This window comes from Halichoeres trimaculatus, unplaced genomic scaffold (genome assembly GCF_033239565.1).
Source record: "Halichoeres trimaculatus isolate MK-OKI-2021-1 unplaced genomic scaffold, fHalTri1.1 fHalTri1_scaffold_20, whole genome shotgun sequence".
Classification (NCBI taxonomy): Eukaryota; Metazoa; Chordata; class Actinopteri; order Labriformes; family Labridae; genus Halichoeres; species Halichoeres trimaculatus.
This window is the reverse complement of record NW_027437198.1, coordinates 10,995,698-11,015,500: the sequence shown is the minus strand read 5'-3', so window position 1 is coordinate 11,015,500 and position 19,803 is coordinate 10,995,698. Positions and strand designations below refer to the sequence as shown.

The window sequence follows — 19,803 nt, the reverse complement described above, 5'->3', positions numbered from 1 at the left end:
GGTGAGAGTTTGATTGGAGAAATATCATGAGGTATTTCATTATCACCAACACAACAGGAGTATAACACAAAAATACAAGGTGTTGGAGAGGTTGTAGAGAGGGGAGGGCCAATCACTTTCATATCTTTTGGACTGTCTCTCAATAAATTCTTACTGGCTGGAGATCCGGAAGAGTATAGAGACCATTATGAGAGCTACGCTTTGTGGAAGCATCATTTTCTATCTTAGAAAAATGACAGCAGAAGGATTTGTAAAGAAATATATGTTCAGGGTAATGTTAGTATCAGGTTAAAGGCCATACTTTGACCATACAACTGTCAAGGATTTGAGATACTAATAACTTTTAATGCATTAGGGTCAATAAACAACATCAAAATTTAGTAATAAGATATTCACTTGGTTCAGCTGTGAATGGAAAACACTTCATTATACTTCTCCCAAGCAGCCATATCCTCTTTGGTATCAAAGAACTCTCCCTCCTTCCTTCATGCCCTCCCCCACATACCAGTGAACAAAGGCGCGCCTTACCAACGTCAGATCAAAGTTGTGGTTGAGCAAACCCAAGGCCTCTTCAGTGGTGGTGGTGTTGCTTAAAACCTTCACATCTCCCTCCCTCTCTGGTTGAAGCCAGCCATGATTAGTGGAGTACCAGTCCTTGAACTGGTAGATGAGCTTGATCTTAAATGGTGCTCTAAGAATGATATAACACCATCTCTAGTCATTGTTTTCTGAAGATTTATTTAAAAAGCACTCTCAGACTTGTTGCAGTGTTCATGTTGGTGATAAAATCTTTATTAAACAATCTTTGATTTCACTAAAGCTCAGACAAAGTGAGTGAGGTACATCCATACAGTCAAAGAGTACACTGACATCTGGTGGACAACAAAAGCAACTTCAGAGACATGAGCTGTGTACGATGAACAGTTTCTTATTACTTTGATTTAACTTATCCGTCATGATCACATAACTGTTGCAGCTACAAATCATTGGTGCATTAGTACTGCTGTTGATCACATTTAAAAAAAGTCGAAGTCAGTTATCAGTTATGGACAAGAAGGTGATATTTTTACACACATTATTCAACAAAAGAGGTCCACAAAAATAACAATAAGACAAATCTTTTCCAACATTCCCGTCATCTTACGTCTTAGTGTTTGAGTAAAATGTCCGTGTTTAGAAGGCACTGAAGGCACACTGAGATCAGCGGATACGCTGTCTGCTGGATGGGCACTACCTTGAGATGATGGAGCTGGCTTGTGATTGGCTGGAGGAAGTGGTGGCAGCACTCAGTAGAGAGAAACCACTGTGACTGGACTCCAGACTGCTCATGGATCCCCTGGAAGAGGAACATTTTAAAAAATGTAACGGTGTGTTTCTTTTAAAACAGAACAAGCGCAAAATATCTGACAAACATGGAGATAAAACTTTGAACTAACAGGGAGATGAAGATGCTCACCTGAAGTCGTGGGAGGCCAGCACCTCAGTGTAGTACATGATCTTACACTTGTGGGATGAGACCTGCAGTGAGGCCAGCACATCGTCTACGCGAGGCAGGCTGGAGGCGGTGCAGGCTGGAGAGCTGTGGAAGCGCCACTGGAGGATAAAAAAGCCGGGCCAGCGTGTCACATGGGAACCCTGTTAGACCAGAGGAAAGAAGCAGAGATGGGAAACTGAACAGAGACAAATTAAGTTAAGCTGCTGAAAGAATACACTCCTCCAACTCTTCTCCCACCTGCACACTTTCCCCCTCCCTGCAGATCAGGGCTTTCTCCACCATGCTGTAATCCTGACCCAGCACCCAGCTCTTGTCTATCAGCTGAGCATTAACAGTCCCAAGGGATGGTATGCTATGGGTTCCCAGTGTGTCCCTCTTTGGAGGCTGAGGGGTCCTCTTGGAGTGATAAATGTTGAAAATCACATCTCCTTTGGAGACATCAAAGTCCCAGGTGATGACAGAGGAGGCTTCTGAGATCTCGATCAGCATCTGTGGGAGGATGTGAAATGAATGGACTCAGAAAAGCAAAAAGTCTGACTTTAGGCAACTTTTCTCCAGCTGGTGGCACTCTAATCCAAAGTATACAATCAAGCATGGGCACATTTCTAAGTAGTGACAGTTAAGACGTCTAAAAATATGAGTAAAAAAATACGGTACAAATAAAAAATTGCGAGATAACAGGTCATAATGAGTGATCAAAGAGAATAACATGAAGAAAGATTCCCACTGATGATACAGAGAAGTCTAACTAGAAAATAAAAAGTCTAAATCATAGAAAAAGTCATAACTATGGTATTAAGTCATAAATCATCCATAACTTTAAGATAAAGTAACAAAAAGAGTCATAGTTGTGAGTAAAACATCAAAATAGCAGCTAGGCAGGTGGTTAATAAGAGTTAAGATTAGACCTTTCAAGAAATACATGTGATTTTAACCCACAGAAGTGACCTCAGGTCTTATATTTCCTACTTTTAGTTTCATGATCATTATAGTGAAAAATCTAAAAATGTTGACTTTTTCATCCCACAATAACTTCTAATTTTCCTTTTATTATTTTAAACTAACTCTGAATCATAGCTTTCCATCTCTTACTGTCTTCTTTTTTTATTATAAGATGGTCATTATTCAACCCTCCAGCTCTGTGTGCAGGGTTTGAAGCGGGAAATGTACCTCATACGGAGCTCCCTTGAAAATACTGGCACTCTTATAGACGGAGTCAGTCAGCAGGCGGTTTTCTTCACTCTCCAGCTCCTCTGCTGTCCTGTACAGAGATTTGGGCACCAAACCTCCTTCAGGGATGTCACACTAGAGAGGAGGAAAGAAAAAACAAAGCTTAGCCAAGGCAACAAGAGACAGCTCAGACTGCCGCATGAGAGAATTCAGAGTTTGGTTTGAATATTTTCTGACTTCTCTTTGAATATAAAACCTGGGAGCATACTATTCATCCTTTTCAGAACACAGGTGCAAAGATTTTAGGGTGCTTCTGCTGTGATTTGAGTCTCACCATGCAGTCCCCTCCTAAGAACTCAGGGATGATTTCTCTGTCGATGTAGTCGACGAGTCCTCCTGGACCCTGGTAGTCATTTCCAGCATAAACAAGAAACTTCTTCCGGGTGTTTTCATCAATCAGAGGGCTGACCTGTGCAAGAAAACGCCAAGCTTTGAGATGCTGCCCAAAATCTTAAAGCTTTTGGTCCTTTAACACCTCGGCTGCGTGCAGTTTTGTAATTTAATTACTTCCTAAATTATTCCTACATATTTGTGCACTTGTACAGCAACTCATCTTTATTACTCTGCAGAGCATCATTACTCATCTATGAACTATACCATTGTATGTTGGTGCAGCACTAATCAAGTTCCCCTCATGCATTATGCATAGCTGTAATTATCTCCCTCACCATTTCTGCTTTATTTTATTTATAATTCACAATGTTTCCCTCCTCAGCCATTAGGAGCTCCAGCAAGAGAAAAATCCAAAAGGGGATTCTGTTACAACTTCTACTAAATCCATTTTCTCAGTCAGAGGATTAATTAAATCCACATTAGCAGGTGCAGATTAAAATAAAAGCTCTAAAATGTGTCCTCACCAGAGTCCAGAGCACTGGAAACACTCTGGGCGCCCTGAGGATGAGCAGACGGCCCAAAGTTTCAGGGTAGTTGGCCTCCACCACCTCGATGATTCTCAGCAGAGCTTTCACACCTGGTCTCCACAGGTGACGCATGTTCAGACCCTCCAGATCCACCAAGCAGGTCCAACAACTTCAAGAGAAAAACATGGACGTTACAAGGCTGCATGAGCGAGTGTGAACATCTGATTAATGAGACACAGAGAGAGGAAGGAGTTTTTATGTATGCACCTGATAGGTCGGCCAAAGACTCTGGTGTTTTCTTCACATCGTCTCAGACCCTCCTCGTTCAGGGACAGGACCTGCGTCATGTTCATCAAGTTAAAAACAAATGTAAACAAAAATACTTAAAACTAAGGCTGAACAATCTTGGAAAATAAACTTATTGCGATTTTTGGGGCCAATATTGCATTTTTTGGGGGGTGGGTGTTTATCTTCTGTACTTTTCACTAACACAAGCAATAAATCATCTTATAGTGTGACCAACATGACAGAAGATACTGTTAACATGTAAACAATTCTTTCCTGTAGGACAGGCCTACATGTTATGATAAAATGAGATGAATTAGTGCATGAATTGATACAAATAAGATATCTTTATTTGATTATTATGACCAATGCAAAATATTTACTGATTGATTTAACTTAAAGCCTCGTAGACGTATAACATTTTTTCCAGAAAAAACTACATATTGACTTTTGCTGGTTTTAAGAAAGAACATGTACAAGTTTTTGTATTTCCCCCCAGGTCTGTGTACATGAAACTTTTTTGTTTCTTTATTTTCTAATATTATTTATTTATTTATTTTAATTGCAGCCTTTGTGGTTTGCAAATTGCATTCCTTTTTGATTAGCTGTTCAGCCCTACTTAAAACTGAGAATGGCTACATATGTACACTGTGAGGTGGAAGGATCATGTCACCTGTCTCAGTAGCACCTCCTCTCCGAGAGCTCGAACCAAACCTTTCGTGTCCATTTGCCCCAGACGCAAGACATAAAGAGGACGGCCATCTATAACAGACATCACACACACACACACACACACACACACACACACACACACACACACACACACACACACACACACACACAGATTTGTTCAATGGTGAATGAGTCAGATCTTTTTATAGAGATAATTTTTCTAAGCTTAGACTCATTTCTTGTACTTGAGGTTGCAGTTTCACCTTGTTAAAGACGTAATAAAGCGTGTGAACATAGGGTTCTTCCTATGTGAATGTCATCAGGTTGATAAGCTGAGCCGTTAAAAGCGATGACTCACCCTCCAACATGTGAGCTCAGACAGATGGTGCTCAGACTGAACAGTTAACCATTAACAGAAACTCAGACTGGTGTGGACTTTATAAATACAATGTGAAGTGAATCACTCCGCCTCATCGCTATCTTTGTTTTCACTTTCACTCAACACAATACACTAATCTCATGAAACAGCACAAGTCATGATGCTGGCTACACGTGCCTCTGTCACCACCTGGATTACAGAGGAAGGGAGGGATCATCAAAGTATTAGTCCCTCATCATCACCTCTGTCGTGGTGATGCCAGCCTCCAGTGTAGTAGTCCTGCATCAGCTGTGGGCGCTCCCATGTGTCCAACAGGAAATCCACCTGGTGCTGCTTCCTCCAGGTGAGCGACTGACACAGCAGCTCTCTGCTTTTGTCCAGGTTGAAATCTCTGGCCCTCAGAAAACGCAGCACATGCTGATCTTTGGGAATCTGGAAAGCAACACCAAAACCTGTATTTTTATCGTGTTACATTCCCAACTTCTGGCTTTAGCAGCAAGAAATGAGCCGCAGATTGTCTGAAATATTTTCATGGAGGTAAAAATGCTCGGTGTTGGTGTATGTCTGACCTTGCCCTTGTGGTTTTCTTGGAGCCACTGGCGCAGTCGAATCAAACAGCTCTCCTGCATGAGCGTAAGATCACCAAGGTAACGCCTGATGTAATCAGCGTCCAACTTGTCTGCAGGCGGAAACACAGACGCAGTATTAATTTGGAACATATGGCGTACATAAACATGACAAAAAGGAACAAGCAGGTTATCCCAGCAAGCCTTGTGGTGTTAGCTGCTGCTGAATAATGTGAGCAATAACATTTAAACACTGAGTATAGAACTGTTACATTTAATCACTTTAATGGTTTCCTTCTACGCCTTTTTGTTATGAAATACTGACCGTCAGGAGAGCCAGCCGGCAGCTCTGAAGGGCCAGCCAGCTCTTTGCTGTCCTGCCCGAGGTTAGCTCCCCTCCCTGGGATGGCTCTGGCTAGAGAGAGCGTTAGAGGCTGCAGCCGAGCAGCGGCAGAGCCAGAGACGACAGGGGGCGTCCACGGAGGTATGTATGTGACGCCTTCTTCCTCCAGCTCTCTGAGGTAGTACTCGATTATTTCTTTCCCCTACGGCACAGGAAAGAGGATAACTTCAAGTCACTGCAACTTAGGTTTTCAAAGCCTGAGGCTGATTTCCAAAAAGCGTCAAACCTTTTTGATGCTGCTGGCGTACTGTTTCATAGCAATCTTCTCTGCTGAGCTCTCAAAGCCAAAAAACGACTTGATATCGAGACTGGCTGTTTGTTCAAAGCACGTCCAGTCCTCATTTTCTGGATGAACCTGAGAGAGATGAGCATGAAACAAAAATTACCCAATCAATAACAATCAGACTTTCCTGTCTCCTTGTTTTTGCTTGGACTCACCGTGTAGTTGCAGGCCTCTCGAACTATGACTCTGTTGGAAAAAGTCTCATTGTGGACTTCGATGTGGAGCGTCCTGTCTCTGCGATTCAGAGTGTTCTTCTGGATGAAGTAAAGGTAGTCGACACCGGCGATCTAGAAGCAGAAAGAGAAAAAAGAAACAGTTTACAAAAATATTCAGAAGAAGGGGACAAAAAACTGCAATCTAGGTCAGCAGAGATACCCTCTTGAGCAGCCGTGGGGCCTCGATGTCAATGACACATCGCCTCTCCGTCACCAGTGTAGATCCGTCTTTGCTTTGGCTCTCGTTGATGATCTCACTGTCTACAAACACAGGGATCAGGGGACACTTCGGGAACCTCCTCATGTAGGCCTAAGGGAGAATATCATGAGAGTCAGAATTTATAGTTATTTACTTTTTAGCAACATCCTTTCTGCTTCATTGAAGCTCCATTTACCAGTCAGTGGCTTTCCTTTGTTCATAAAATTACAAATAAAACTGAACATTCAGCACAGCAGCAGCCGGTATCTGTGCCAGCTTCCACAGCCCTGATTACTCCGTGTTTTATTGCTCATGGTGAGAACATTTGTCCTGACTGATCCATCCAGGACTCACCTGTCAATATTGACTGATCAGCTGTTTCAGGATATACAGGAATAGACCCGGCTATGTAACAAGTGACTGAGTAACTACAGGCAGGGAGGGAACTCTTACACCACCACCAGCTGTGTGACGCAGGGAGTGGACAAATATTACAGATTAAAGAGCAACATACAAACCAAAGACACAGAAAATGTATAAAAAGTGAAGAAATCTTTTTTTTCTTATCCTGATTCAACCTTAAAGACACACACCTTCACAAACAAGCCAACGCCTGTATTGATGAAGCACAGCACGCAAGCGGCCCAATCAATACGATGACATTACTCACTGAGCTAATTGATAGGAGAGCTTTTCTTGGTAAATAAGCAGCATTGACTGATCTTACGTAACTCACAGACTCCACAGTGAAAACAATGTGTCCCTGATTGCTGACAAATGAACAAACTACAACCAAAGCACGAAGGCCTGATCAGCTGTTTGGATCTGTGAGCCACGAATGAGACAAAACCAAACCAAACCATGACATTGTGTTTGCTTTTGACCTTTGTGATTCAGAGTTTACAGAGGAGGAATGAGACTCAGCAGACTGAAAGAAAAAGTGGAGAAACTTCCATGCTAACCTGGTAGATATCAGGGGTTTCACCTACTAATCAACAAGTCAAGGCTGTAGGCACAGGTCAGCTAGATGTGTTCAGACAAAACCCTACTAGAAGCTTACTGGCCATTCAAGCCACAAGCACTCCAAGTAACCCTATTTTTTCCCTCACAGGAAACACTACATCTCTCCCACATTGATGCCTTAATTTTCCTCAATGCCTTGTTTATTTGTTTGCCTCCGTTGTCATGCCACCAACATCAAGCTGCTGCATCTCATTAATAAAGAAAACTGTTTAAAGCTCTTCATTCAGAAAGGCCGCACTGCCACAAAATGTTGTTAGAAATTTGTCATACATTGTATTCTGAATGGTGTTATATGTCACAGTAAGGGATGGGTTCTGCATTAGGTACTTTTATAGGTACCGACCGAATTCTGTCAAAGCACCAGGTATTGATTCATGTAAAATCAAAAGGTACCATGTTTAGGTACCTAAATGCATCCTTGTGACTGTGAGGGAGTAGAAGAGTAGGTGATTTCTATGCTGGACATGAACACAGTATTGCAAGGTTATATATTGAAGAATAAATTTGTTAAATTGAATAAAATTTGTATTTTATTATTACACAAATTGATATTTTTTACCACATAAACACAAAAAAGTACCCAAAAAATTGGTACCGTTACGATCCCCAGGTACCAGGCATTGGTACCGTATCGTTTCAAATGTGAAAGGTACCCATCCCTAGTCACAGTGGAATGCTTAGATATGATACCAATATTGCAGCCTTGAGTAATGGCAGATGCTGATATTGATCTGATAGCCCAAATGGTGTGACGTTCAGCTCTATATGTAGGTCTTTGAGGTTGAATAAGCCTTCTGGGAGTTTGAGTTTAAATGTATAAAAGTTCATTTAAGTTTGTTTATTTGTTTTTATATATTTTTTTTTTATTTCTCTTTTTATTTCCTTTTATCATTTTCTGAATACTTCCATATTATCTTGACTGTTATTGTATTTATTTTACTTTTATTTATCTATTTAATTAATTTATTTTTTGACTATTATCTAAAATTACTTTTATATTTGTAGGTACAAGAATAACTCTTTATAAGATCATCATTATTTGATTATCTAACGGTACAGTAATACTGTTGTAGGGATGGGGCTGTGTTGAGCAGAAAGGGGGGAAGGGGGGAAATAGGGTTGTATTGAGTGCATGTAATTCCATCTGTATACTCCTATGTATAATTTGAATATGTCTATAAAAATACTTTGAGCAAAAAAAAAAAAAATGTATAAAAGTTCCTCAATTCTTTTTTAGAGTTTGACCACAGCTCATCTGGAATGGCTGGGGACACCGATATTTTGACCTATACTGGAGCCAGACACTAGGGGGAGCATTTTTGGGGTGATTTCACTTTAAGCCGAGGAAGATGGCGTTCATTGTTGATCGTGACACAACCCATAGACTGTATATAGAATGGACTTTGCCATTTATCATCGTACGGTTTTGAAGCCAAAATACCCAGTCACAGGCGCCGCCATTGTGCAGCCAGAGTCTGTGCAGTAGAGACTGTGAGGGATTTGGGGAGAATCTGAGTGGGGCTGGGTGACAAAAATAATAACTTTTTTTTTCAAGAGTCTAATCTCTTCTTGACTCCACCTCCTGACATATTTCACAATCCCCCCCCAAAAAACCCACAAAAACAGCAGCTGTCAATTATCATCATCATGTCAAACGTGACGTAAAGCCTTATTTTTAACCTCTTATAACTAATGAAAATGAAACTTTTCAGAGAAAAAGAGAACTTGAATAAAAGGCAGCCAAATTATATCTTCAAATCACCACAACAATTGGATGTGAGAAACATTTCTACGAGGAGTATTAATTTTTTAAAGTTTGACCACAGGCAATTGGAATGACTGGGGAGCCAGATTTTTTGACCTATACTGCAGCCAGCCACCAGAGGGAGCAGTTTTTGGGTGACCTCACTTTGAGTCAAGCAGGATGACGTCTATGATCGTGACACACATCACAGTCTATGTATTATGTTAACATTACCGAAACGTTGTCTGATTGTCATCATCAGACGGCAGAGACAATTGTTGAGTCTATGGGGGGTTAAGTCAACACCTCCTTTGGCTCTGTTACAGTGCAGTCTGCTGAAGTTTGTTGCACACGTGCCGAAGTGAGGCTGCGTGTGGCCCCCTCGGTGTCTGTGCAGTGGCATTTGTGCAAGTCTTGAAGTTTTTGCTTGTTGTTATCATGTGCTTATATGCTGAGGTGTTTTTTTTTCTTGATCTCAAACTTTGGGACATGGTATGGACTTTACTTTCTTTCCCCCTCTCCTCCCTCTTGTTTTCATTTTATGTCTAAACTGAAACAAAAAAAAACTCTACACATTACTGGGTCAGTCTGATCATTTTAAGCACCTGTTCTTTAAATTAATGTCAAACCAAGATGCAAAAAGACCAAAATTCATTATAAAACAGCCAGCTCGGCAAAAGAAAAGTTGACTTGTTCATCAGTAAGTTTCCAAATCGAATTAGCTTTCTGACAGCTGAGTAAGAAAAAACGCCCAGTGATATTTGGCTTTCTCAGAATTACCTTAACTGGAGCTAGATCTCGCTCTTCTGATCGTATCTTTCCTAAAGAGCCTGAGCTCATGCTCATCCCCTGTGGTTAACACACTTACTATTGACAAGTATCAAATGTTAGCAGCCCCAGGAGACTTTTCAACTTCAGCAAAAACACCTATGCCTCCACCATACTTCACTTGGGCACAGCTATTAACAGACTAATGGCTGTAACTGCAGAGCAAAAGGAGCTTTATTTCCTCCTGCAGTATTGATTGAATGGAATTATGCTGTTTAAAGGAAGCATAGTGTATCTGTGTGTAAACAAACGCTGTGAGTTTCACTAACAGGAAGATAAAGGAAGTCTAAAAGTCACGTCGATGTCTATGTTTGATGATAACATAATGTCCAGGACACTGAATCTGGTTGTTAGCAGGAGGAATAACCCAAAGACAGGATCAGTCGGGCACTAATGAGAAAAACTAAGATACATGGGAGCCGAGCAGGGTTACTCTTTTCACTGGATTCTCTCTTTTATTCCGTCAAGGCCTGGATCTTTTCATTGGAGCTGTTACTCTCCACAAAAAGCCTTTTTATGATCCTTTTCAATAACGTGCAGCGATGCAGGAGGAATAGGAGAGTGAAAGAGGGAGATATTTCAGGGAAAATGCAGCTTGTGTAGGTGTGGACTCGGACCGTTGGGTGAAGGAGCTGCAGAGCAAAGTGTGAGTGCCTGCAGCATCACGGTCTTTACCCCACGCTGAGGATGTTTCATAAGTCTTTGGTTTAATATGTAACAGCAGAGAACAATAAACATAACACAGAAGGAGAAAAAAAAGAGTCTTTCTCATGAAAATGCACGCTTATCTTACTTCTGACCTACTTTTGCTTCCCAGTTTGCAGCATCGAGTTTTAGTTTGTAGGTAAAGAGGAAACATATGAGTAAAGGTTTATTCTTCTCTAGACTGTGTGGGCTCATCTTGTGGTGAAAAAGAAAGTCTTAAAAATTAAAATCTTTTCCTTTACATTAGCAGATTTCCTTAGGGGGACTGCGGAACATGGCAGCACTGCAATGTAAATATTTTGACAGTTAAATTAATTCAGTGAGACACGAAGGAATTCAAGGAATCTTACATAACTCACCATTTTTTTTCACTGCAGCAATACATCATAAAAATAATAATGGCTCAATGACCCTCTCGACTTCTTGAAGCATTGTATGAAAAGCAACCATCACAAAAAAAACAGAATCATCCAAAAGTTGCACAGATTTGAACCCGGTATTGAATTAAGAGAGAAACTTCCGTAAAGGTTAATAAGCAGCTCTCTCACAGTCTGCTCCCTGAAGATTACTGTATTTATCATCCCATCGAAACAAAAAAGCAGAAAGGAGACGGTATATTTTGCGATGAATGCCGTGCACAAACAGCATTGATGGCAGGAAAGTGAATCTCTGTAGAGAGGTGGATGACCCTGTGAGGCAGACAAGGCTACAGACACTTTGTAGGTGTCTGAAAGGTTTTAAGTTTGCTGTAAATTACCATCTCTGCTCAACAAACAGGAGATTTCATACATTTTCTCACCAGTTTTGAATGTGACTCCTGAGATATAAGCATGGTTAGGTCTCACAGTGGGTCCTGTACATGTTGTCTTATCATGAGATCTGTACAGTAGTTGGGATGTTTATGGTCAGACAAAAAGAGGAAATAAATGTCTGTGTTCAATGCTTCATACCTGATTTTTTTCTGATTTTTTAATCAGGAACGGCAAAAAGAGTTGATCTAACTCATAATTTGTGAGGATTTTCTGTTTTTTTCTGAGACTAATAAGTATTTTTTTTTGCTTTTGGACAGCTCCAGTGAGAAATTTTATGTTTGTGTCTATTTTTGCACCACCTGTAGACAGATCAGCAGCTTATCTCTATGCAGATCTTGTTCTGCAACATTTAGTGGAGTTAGCTGACAGAAAATCTGATCCTTTCTGAAAATCAGTGATCTTTTTTTTCTTCATTTTTATTACTGTGTGTTGTTTTATATTATGATTTTATGCTGTGTAAAGCATCACTGAGTGTTTAGAAAGTTCTATATGAATAAAATGTATTATTATTTTTATTATTATCATTAGCCCTGTGATTAACTGGCTAGTCCAGAGTATACCCCACCTCTCGCCCAATGACAGCTGAGATAGACTCCAGTCGCCCGTGACCCTGAACAGGATAAGCAGTTAAGAAAATGAATGAATTATTATCATTATTATCATTATCGTTATCATTATTATTAATATAAAATTTGGAATAAAGGCACTTACGGCCATGCAGTGGGTACAGGCATCAAAATTTACAAAAAAAAACAAAAAAACTCACTTTTATATCAAGTCATTTTCAGAAGTGGCTAAGAGTTTCTTCACAGGAGCTCCAAATAAGCAGACAAAGAAAACTTTTAAAATTTTCAAAGCTACCCAGATTTTGATCCAAGGGACTTAAGTTTTTGTTGAATATGCATTTTATTTTCCCTTACCTTTTGGGATTAGTACCTAATACAGGGTATATGCTAAAATCCTGAGGTTGATTTCAATACCTTTTTCAAAAACCTTTAGAAAAGTTTTAAGACTTTATCGCAACTTTCAGTTGTTGTTCACATCCACTTTTTAACAGTTGTAGTTTACATTTTTACAGAAATAATGTAAGCTAAGGAGGAATAAAGCTTGATAGAACAAATGAAACTAAAAGCAGGTTTATCGACACTCCCACAACAAGAAACAGTAGTTATTAAAGGCCAACTTGCTGAAGAAAATGAGAAATTATTTAATCATTTTAAAAATTTAGGACATGTGCCGGAGATTGTGTGATTTGCTTTAATGTTGTATTTAATTTCTCTTTACTGACTCCATCGATTTCTGCTGTTAACACAACATTTTTCCAGTTTGGGATCAATAAAGTAACTCTATTCTTTTCTATTCTATTCTATTTTAGAACTTTATCAACTGAATGTTTAACGTCCCAATCAGGGGACAGTTGCAAGGAGGAAAATAAATATTCATGAATATTTTTTGGGTCAAAGCTTGAATATCTATGAAACTTAATACCTCATAAAACCACAATTAAGACTTTTTAATACTTTTTAAGGCCCTTAACTTTCCCAAAATTGAATTATCAACTTTTAATACTTTTTAAGACCCCGTGGACACCCTGTAATAAGTGTAAAATCTGAGCCCTGTCCTGGAATAGGAATTAGTTCATGATGTTCTCATATGAGGACCTTTGGTTTTAAACACCGTGTAATACAACAGAGTACTATGCCACAGAAAAGCATAAATGTTATGTCCCCATATGAGGGCACAGGGTCTCAGGAGGTGAAGTCCCAAGCTGTGTTATGCAAGAACCTGATAAGGAAGACACTCTGGATCTTCACTTGGACTACAGCCTGGATAATAACATTACTCACCGCCATTATAAGCTCAAAAGGGTGCTTGTAGACCCGAACAGGGGACTGGTATTCCTGCACCATGGTTGATTCTTATTCACAGGAAGCCTCTGTTAAACAAACACAGACAGAAACATAACACAGCTGCGATATGACATTTAAACCAGCTTGAGGGCAATTTACATCATGTGGTTTTTATTGAAGCGGTAAAGGACTAAAAGTTTCTATCTCAGACAGAGAGAGGAAAAAGTTCAAAATGTAAAAGTAACACGGCACTGCTTTGCGGTGAATTCAGAAGGCGCATTAATCTGAACCATAGTTATCACAGGTTATATGGGCTGTGATAGTTGTTATTGAAGTTACATAATACTGAATAACGGCCAGAGAAGGACCGTACCAGGCTGGTGTTTGCAGAGACAAACGGTCCGAACAAGCAAGAAACAAAGGCGAAAATTACTTACAGGAGTTTTAAATCCAACTTATAAATTTATAATGAGTCACTGTCCGACTCTGTGCGTATTTCCCATGTGTTTGGACGGTGTTTACGCCGTATTTCCCTCCATAATAAATTAACAAAAAACTACTTTGCGTTGGTCTGTCAGTCCCGAGGTCTGGTTCACTCCCCTATCACGAGTGGGCGGAGTCTGATTGTTGCTCTGTATGGAAAGCCCACAGGGTCATAATTCATCTTCAGCACAATACATGAACGTGTGTGATTGCGACCTTCACTCTTTGTCTTTTACATTACAGCCACTGAGTATAAGCAGTTCTTCACCCTGACACATTTACAGTTGATAATGATCGACAGTACAGCATAAGATAACTTCATCCAGGAAATTACATTGTGGAGGTACTCACTGTCTCTGTACTGTTTCTAACATGCCCTTCCAGAGGGATGCAGCTGGCCCCCATTGAGACCCCTGATGCTGCAGTGATGTGAGAGGATTCAAAGCTTCTGAATTTGGCAGCCTACAAAAGGTACTCCAGTCCAGCATGGGAGTTCCTGAGAAGGGGAAGTGGAGTTCAGATAAGCTCTTTTTTTCTAATCAGCCTCAGGCAAAAAGAATTATTGCTCTCAGCAACTCTTACCCCACAATTTTGGATTTAAAAAAAAAACTTTGGCACCTTTATTGAACTACAGTCGTTTTGCTTTTTGTCGGAAAATGCTACAAAGTATATGAGCTTTGGGTTCATTTCTCAGTCATTGCTTTGTTAAGGTCATGCAAGCTCAGAGTTACATTAAAGAGGTAATCTGTCATTTTAACAGTGATGGATGAAAAAAATCAAAGTAACAGATGAATGTTGAAAAAGAACTGCTTTATTTATTTATTTACAACAAAGTTATGACAAACTTATAACTTTTGACTTTATTCTCACAACATTAAAACTTTTCATGGATCTAAGACAGCTTTATTCTTGTTACATGACACATTTATTTTCATGGCACTTTAACTTTATTTTTGTAGCTTTACAGTATCCTTCTCAGAATTGTACAACTTTTTCCTGTAGCTTCTTCACTTACTCTCCTTACATTACTGCTTTAATCTTGTAACTTTCATCCTATTATTGATATTTTTTTCACTGTGGCCCTAATCATGTGTTGTACAAAAGATACCCAGACTGAAAATCAATAATGTTTCTGGTATATCTGATAAGAGGGTAATTTTGGTTGTTTATTGTAAAAGCTTGGGTTCCATTTCCATAAATAACTGGTCATGATGAATAGAAAGCCATAAACGTCTCCTTGAATCCATTATGACAACAATTATTGTTTTGAAATCCGTGTTGTGCCAGCGAACTCCACCCTGTCAGAGTTACACGACAAACACCGTGACTCATCCGTTCCCTCCAATTAAAATGATCTCCCACTCTCTCTGTTGTTAGTTAATTGTCATCCATGGTTGGAAAATATGGAGGTTTACTCATCGTCTCCTTTCAGCTAGGCTCATTGCGTCTCAGAGCTCATCATCCTTCCTACAATCCTCTCAGCACTCCTGTCTAATTATCTCCAATAATGACTGAAGCATATTGGATGTGTTTCTTTGCCCAGACTTCCAGTGGCTCCACACACCTCCACTGCTGAGCTGAAGCCTCTGGCAATAAATTCCACGGAGATTATGCGGTCATACGGCTTTTTATTCATGCATTGGTGATTCAGGGCACGAATAAACCTCTTTCATCAGCTGTTCACCTACAGTAATAAAAGAATAATGTGCTCCGAATGGATCTGTTAAATAAAATTATACTTTTAAACACTATAGGAAAGCTATCCATAAATGGACTCATTATGTGTCCTGGGTTAATGATCATTCGTGGGCAGATATCCACTCATGTTTGTTAAATAAGAGCATAGGTGAAGTAGTGCGTTTGTCTTCTTCTGCCTCTTTGAATGGATAAAAAGTCAAATGGGAGATATTTATACAGATGAGGGGGCTCTGGACATTTAAATCTTGTACTTTAAGTTTGACTTGACTCATGAAATTTGCAGCTTTGAGTCTGTTTTTCAAGGATTTGCGTTTCAGGGAGCAAGTTTATTTGAGTAAAAATAGAGGCCAAATTTAACACCCCGATTTGAGGAATTCAAAAGACTTTTCAGTCAAAGACTTTATTCAGAACCGGCAGGGTTTAACACTTTGAATGAGGTCATTTTAGGTTTAAATAAAGATCCCACTGACCCAGTTCTACCCAGCTCTCTAAACCCCATAAACACAGATTAATTAAGTGTGTAAGCATGTTAATGGTGACACTCTCTGTGCCCTGTAACTCCTCATGAGCATTGTCCTCAAGAGTATTATGGGAGGTAGCCGGGGTAGGGAGAAATACATCCTCTCTTTTTTTAAAGATTAAAACTTTTTATAGTTATTAAAATGTTTGAATGGACATTTAAATTCTGTCCAAACCGCTCGACTAAAAGAATTTTTTTTAAAAAACGGAAACAGTCAAATTTAGCATTACAAATTTAGCATAGCTAACACAGAATCACAGAGTCTGAAGGTAAATAATGTCAAACTGGCTGTAGCATGGCGCCACCCTGCTGGCTATGGCTGCCTTTTGCAGCAGCTCTCTCTTCTTTGTCCGTTTCTTGTAGTTTTTTGTCTCTTTTTCATAATCTTTGTATTTGGAGTGGATCATTACTCTGTATGGCTCATTTGTTGGTCATGGACACCAAACTTTTTGTGTCTTCAGTGATATTTTTACTACTTTTTCTCCTGTGTTTGTCTGGAGATCCTACATGTAACCATGGCTGTATTGTTTACATGTGAACTCAGCTTTTAGCAGCCTGTAGCATGTCAATGCTAACTGGTGCAAGGCCTGATGTTTTCCCACAAGGTGAGGAGAAGAAGGTGAGGACGACGTGCTGGTTCTCAGGTGTGAGCTAGGAAGTGACGACATGGACCTGTCCTTCCATCCATCGTTATTGTGAATGTAAGATCTATCTCCAATAAGATGAATGAGCTGGCCGTGCTAACCCAGCAACAGAGGGAATACCAGAGGGCAGAGTAGCATCATGCTATTCACAGACATGGCTAACAGAGCTAACATCAGACACCAACTGCTGTGAGCAGACAGGATCCAGGAGACAGAGACTGAACAGACTGCTGAAGAAGCTCAGTCCTGGACCCTGTGGAGGTGGAGGCTGGCTGAACTGGACAATGATGCTGTCAGCATCTATTTTCTTACGGACCTTTTTGCACTTTCTATACACTTTTTTACTCTAGTTTTCTTGATTGCTGCTGTGACTTCAATTTTGTTGTACTTGTTATGATGACAAAAAAGTCCTATTCTATTCTATTCTATTCTAACATCATGACAAGATAAGGAGTCTTATCTCATCTTAATCCACCATGAGTACAGGACTTTGCAGCATTAAGCAAGTTACAATGGCAAGGAAAAACTTCCCTTTAACAGGCAGAAACCTCGGACAGAACCAGACTGATGTTAGACAGACATCTGCCTCGACTGTGATGACTGTATGTTGATCATATAGCACACACTGTTACATGAGCCATAAATGCTATAACGCTAATAAGCCACACATGTTGTTGATGCTCTATGAAGATAAGGGAATCTCCCCACCTTCCGGGGATTATTTCTGACTGATGAGAGAGAAAAAAAAATGATTGCACGTGGCATTTTTTTGCCCCTGAATCGGAACAAAGCAAACTAGCCACAGGTGATAATACACCGTAAGAGAGCTTTAAAAATTACCGCTTTGAGTGGGTTTGAACATCATACCAGGATACTTATCATGCCTCATGTCTTGGAGTGCATGGAGCACGACCTCTCTGTCCTGCAGCTGGGGATCTGAGCTGTAAGGTCTGATTTGAGCTGACACATCAGGCTAAAGCTCCAACTCTTGGGCTTTCTCTGCTAGCACAGCCTGCAGCTTCACCTCAACCTCAGAGTCTTATAAATGTCAGGTTAATATTCAGATTCAGAGAGCCGCTCCGGGGCGTATGACACAGAATGAGATACTATACTAAAAATATTCTATCATTAGTCCAGATACCCTCAGACCCATCGTCCATCATCGGATGATGAGAAAGCTGCTGGGAACGACGGCCAAGGCTTCAGGGCTTCTGATGGAACCAGTGGTTAGTGACATATTTCCCAGGTCAGGAGAGTCTGATACCTGTTTGGAGATATTATTTAAAGCTATTTCATCCTAACACGAATACAAATGCAGCTATCCTAAAGGCTAGTTATACACTTATGAAAAAGCAAAACATGTTAATTAAGTGTTTGAATATCCTTGCTGAAAAATTTTTATTGCAGATTTTAAAAACGCAGAGTTCACTCTCTGAGGTAGAACAAGCACTTTTGTGCAGTTTGAACCTCAAGGCTTTTTGTTATTAGGAAGCTTCTAGAGGCAGGAAAAATTCTTCACATTCACCTCCTGCAATATAAATCCAATTCTACTTGTGTATTTTTCTTTTACAGTCAAATATTTTCCTCTCTCGGTCTCTGAACACCCACACACTCTGGCCCTGTGTGAAAGCTCTGGGCTTCTTCTTCTGCACTTTCATGAATCTAACTTTAAAGAGCGCTGGCATGAAGAATAGAGCAAGGATGGATTACAAAGAAATGCGAGGTGGTTTTTGGGCAAAGTAAAAACAAACAGTGTGTCCTAATTAGAGTTAGACTCACTTTGGAGTGCAGATTTCTGTCAGGCCTGGATTAATGCATGGATATCCTGTACAAGAAGAAGCATAGAAGAAGAGAAAACAGCAGAAGAAAAACCTTTAGATGAGGATGTTTTTTCTTTGCACTTTTCAAAACTTGATGTTTTCTCTCAGGGTTTACGATCCTAAAGATTGCTGTCACCTGGAGGCTTCTTCCCTGTAAAACGTCCAGCCTTCAAACAGAGTCACAGTTTTCAATAACCCTCACACTAAAACTTTCACGCAAAGCCTTCTGAAATAAATCCCCTCTACACAGCCCAGATCAAACCCTGCCAGCTTCAAGCGTGCCCCCGAGGATAAAAATCATAAACAGAGCGGAGAGATGAGGCGTGATTAATGAAATCCCATGCCTCTGATCTGAGAGGGAAAAACAGATTCTTGAAGTGCACATCTTTCAAAGAAACATCAAGCAGAGCAAGGAAACTTAAAATTAGTCTTCGTAAGTCACAGAAAAGCACATTATTGCCTCAGAGTGGGTTAAAATAATTACATCTGAGAGCGATGCAGTCCAACAGTGGATTAAAAGAGGATGCTGAGAGCAGGGAAAGAGGCCCAGCAGACAGAGAGGCGTGAGGAGGGAGGCAACATCGTGATGAAGAACATTACACAGATGCTGTTTTCAAGCTCCCTCCAAACCAACAGGCGTAGTCGTCCAGGAGGCATGCTTCCTCACTACACCTGTGAAATGCTGGCAGAGAGGCACGCACAGATGATCCGCGTGGAACAGAAGAGCTCCACATAAGGATGGTATGCAGGAGAAATGTGGCTGAACGAGTCTGGGATTACAGAAAATCTGATTTCATGCACATTTAAAGACGGATTACAGAGGAATTTAACATCTCAGTGCAGATTTATAGCTGGACAGTGGATTGTGCATGGAGATTTCTTTAAAATTTTGACAAAGATCTTTTAGCAGCATATAAGCAAATATGAAGAACTTAACAGTTAATACACTCACTGGCCTCATTAATGGAAATTTCTAATCAGCCAATCACATGGCAGCAACTCAATGCATTTATTCATGTAGACATGGTCAAGATGATCTGTTGTAGCTCAAACCGAGCATCAGAATGAGGAAGAAAGGTGATTTAAGGG

At 40.2% G+C, this 19,803-nt stretch overlaps 1 protein-coding gene across 1 annotated transcript; it reads right to left on the bottom strand.

Annotated features, from left to right (window-relative positions):
• Positions 1 to 770: 770 nt before the first annotated feature.
• On the bottom strand, positions 771 to 14,173 carry LOC141809419 (SEC14-like protein 1). The gene is made up of 16 exons (XM_074696419.1): positions 13,987 to 14,173; positions 13,547 to 13,635; positions 6,549 to 6,698; positions 6,329 to 6,460; positions 6,117 to 6,245; positions 5,813 to 6,032; positions 5,491 to 5,600; positions 5,164 to 5,353; positions 4,544 to 4,632; positions 3,853 to 3,923; positions 3,583 to 3,754; positions 3,000 to 3,134; positions 2,666 to 2,800; positions 1,733 to 1,984; positions 1,457 to 1,635; positions 771 to 1,336 (listed from the first exon to the last, which is right to left on the bottom strand). Exons 2-16 carry the CDS (start codon positions 13,607 to 13,609, stop codon positions 1,231 to 1,233), a joined length of 2,133 nt encoding a protein of 710 aa, XP_074552520.1. The 5' UTR covers positions 13,610 to 13,635; positions 13,987 to 14,173; the 3' UTR covers positions 771 to 1,230.
• Positions 14,174 to 19,803: the final 5,630 nt, after the last annotated feature.

Coding starts and splice junctions, on each gene's coding strand:
- LOC141809419 (XM_074696419.1), bottom strand. CDS start 13,609: ATGGTGCAGGAATACCAGTCCCCTGTTCGGGTCTACAAGCACCCTTTT. Junction 5,354..5,490: donor AAGAAAACCACAAGGGCAAG/GTCAGACATACA, acceptor GTTGCTTTCCAG/ATTCCCAAAGATCAGCATGT. Junction 1,337..1,456: donor CTGGCCTCCCACGACTTCAG/GTGAGCATCTTC, acceptor TTCCTCTTCCAG/GGGATCCATGAGCAGTCTGG.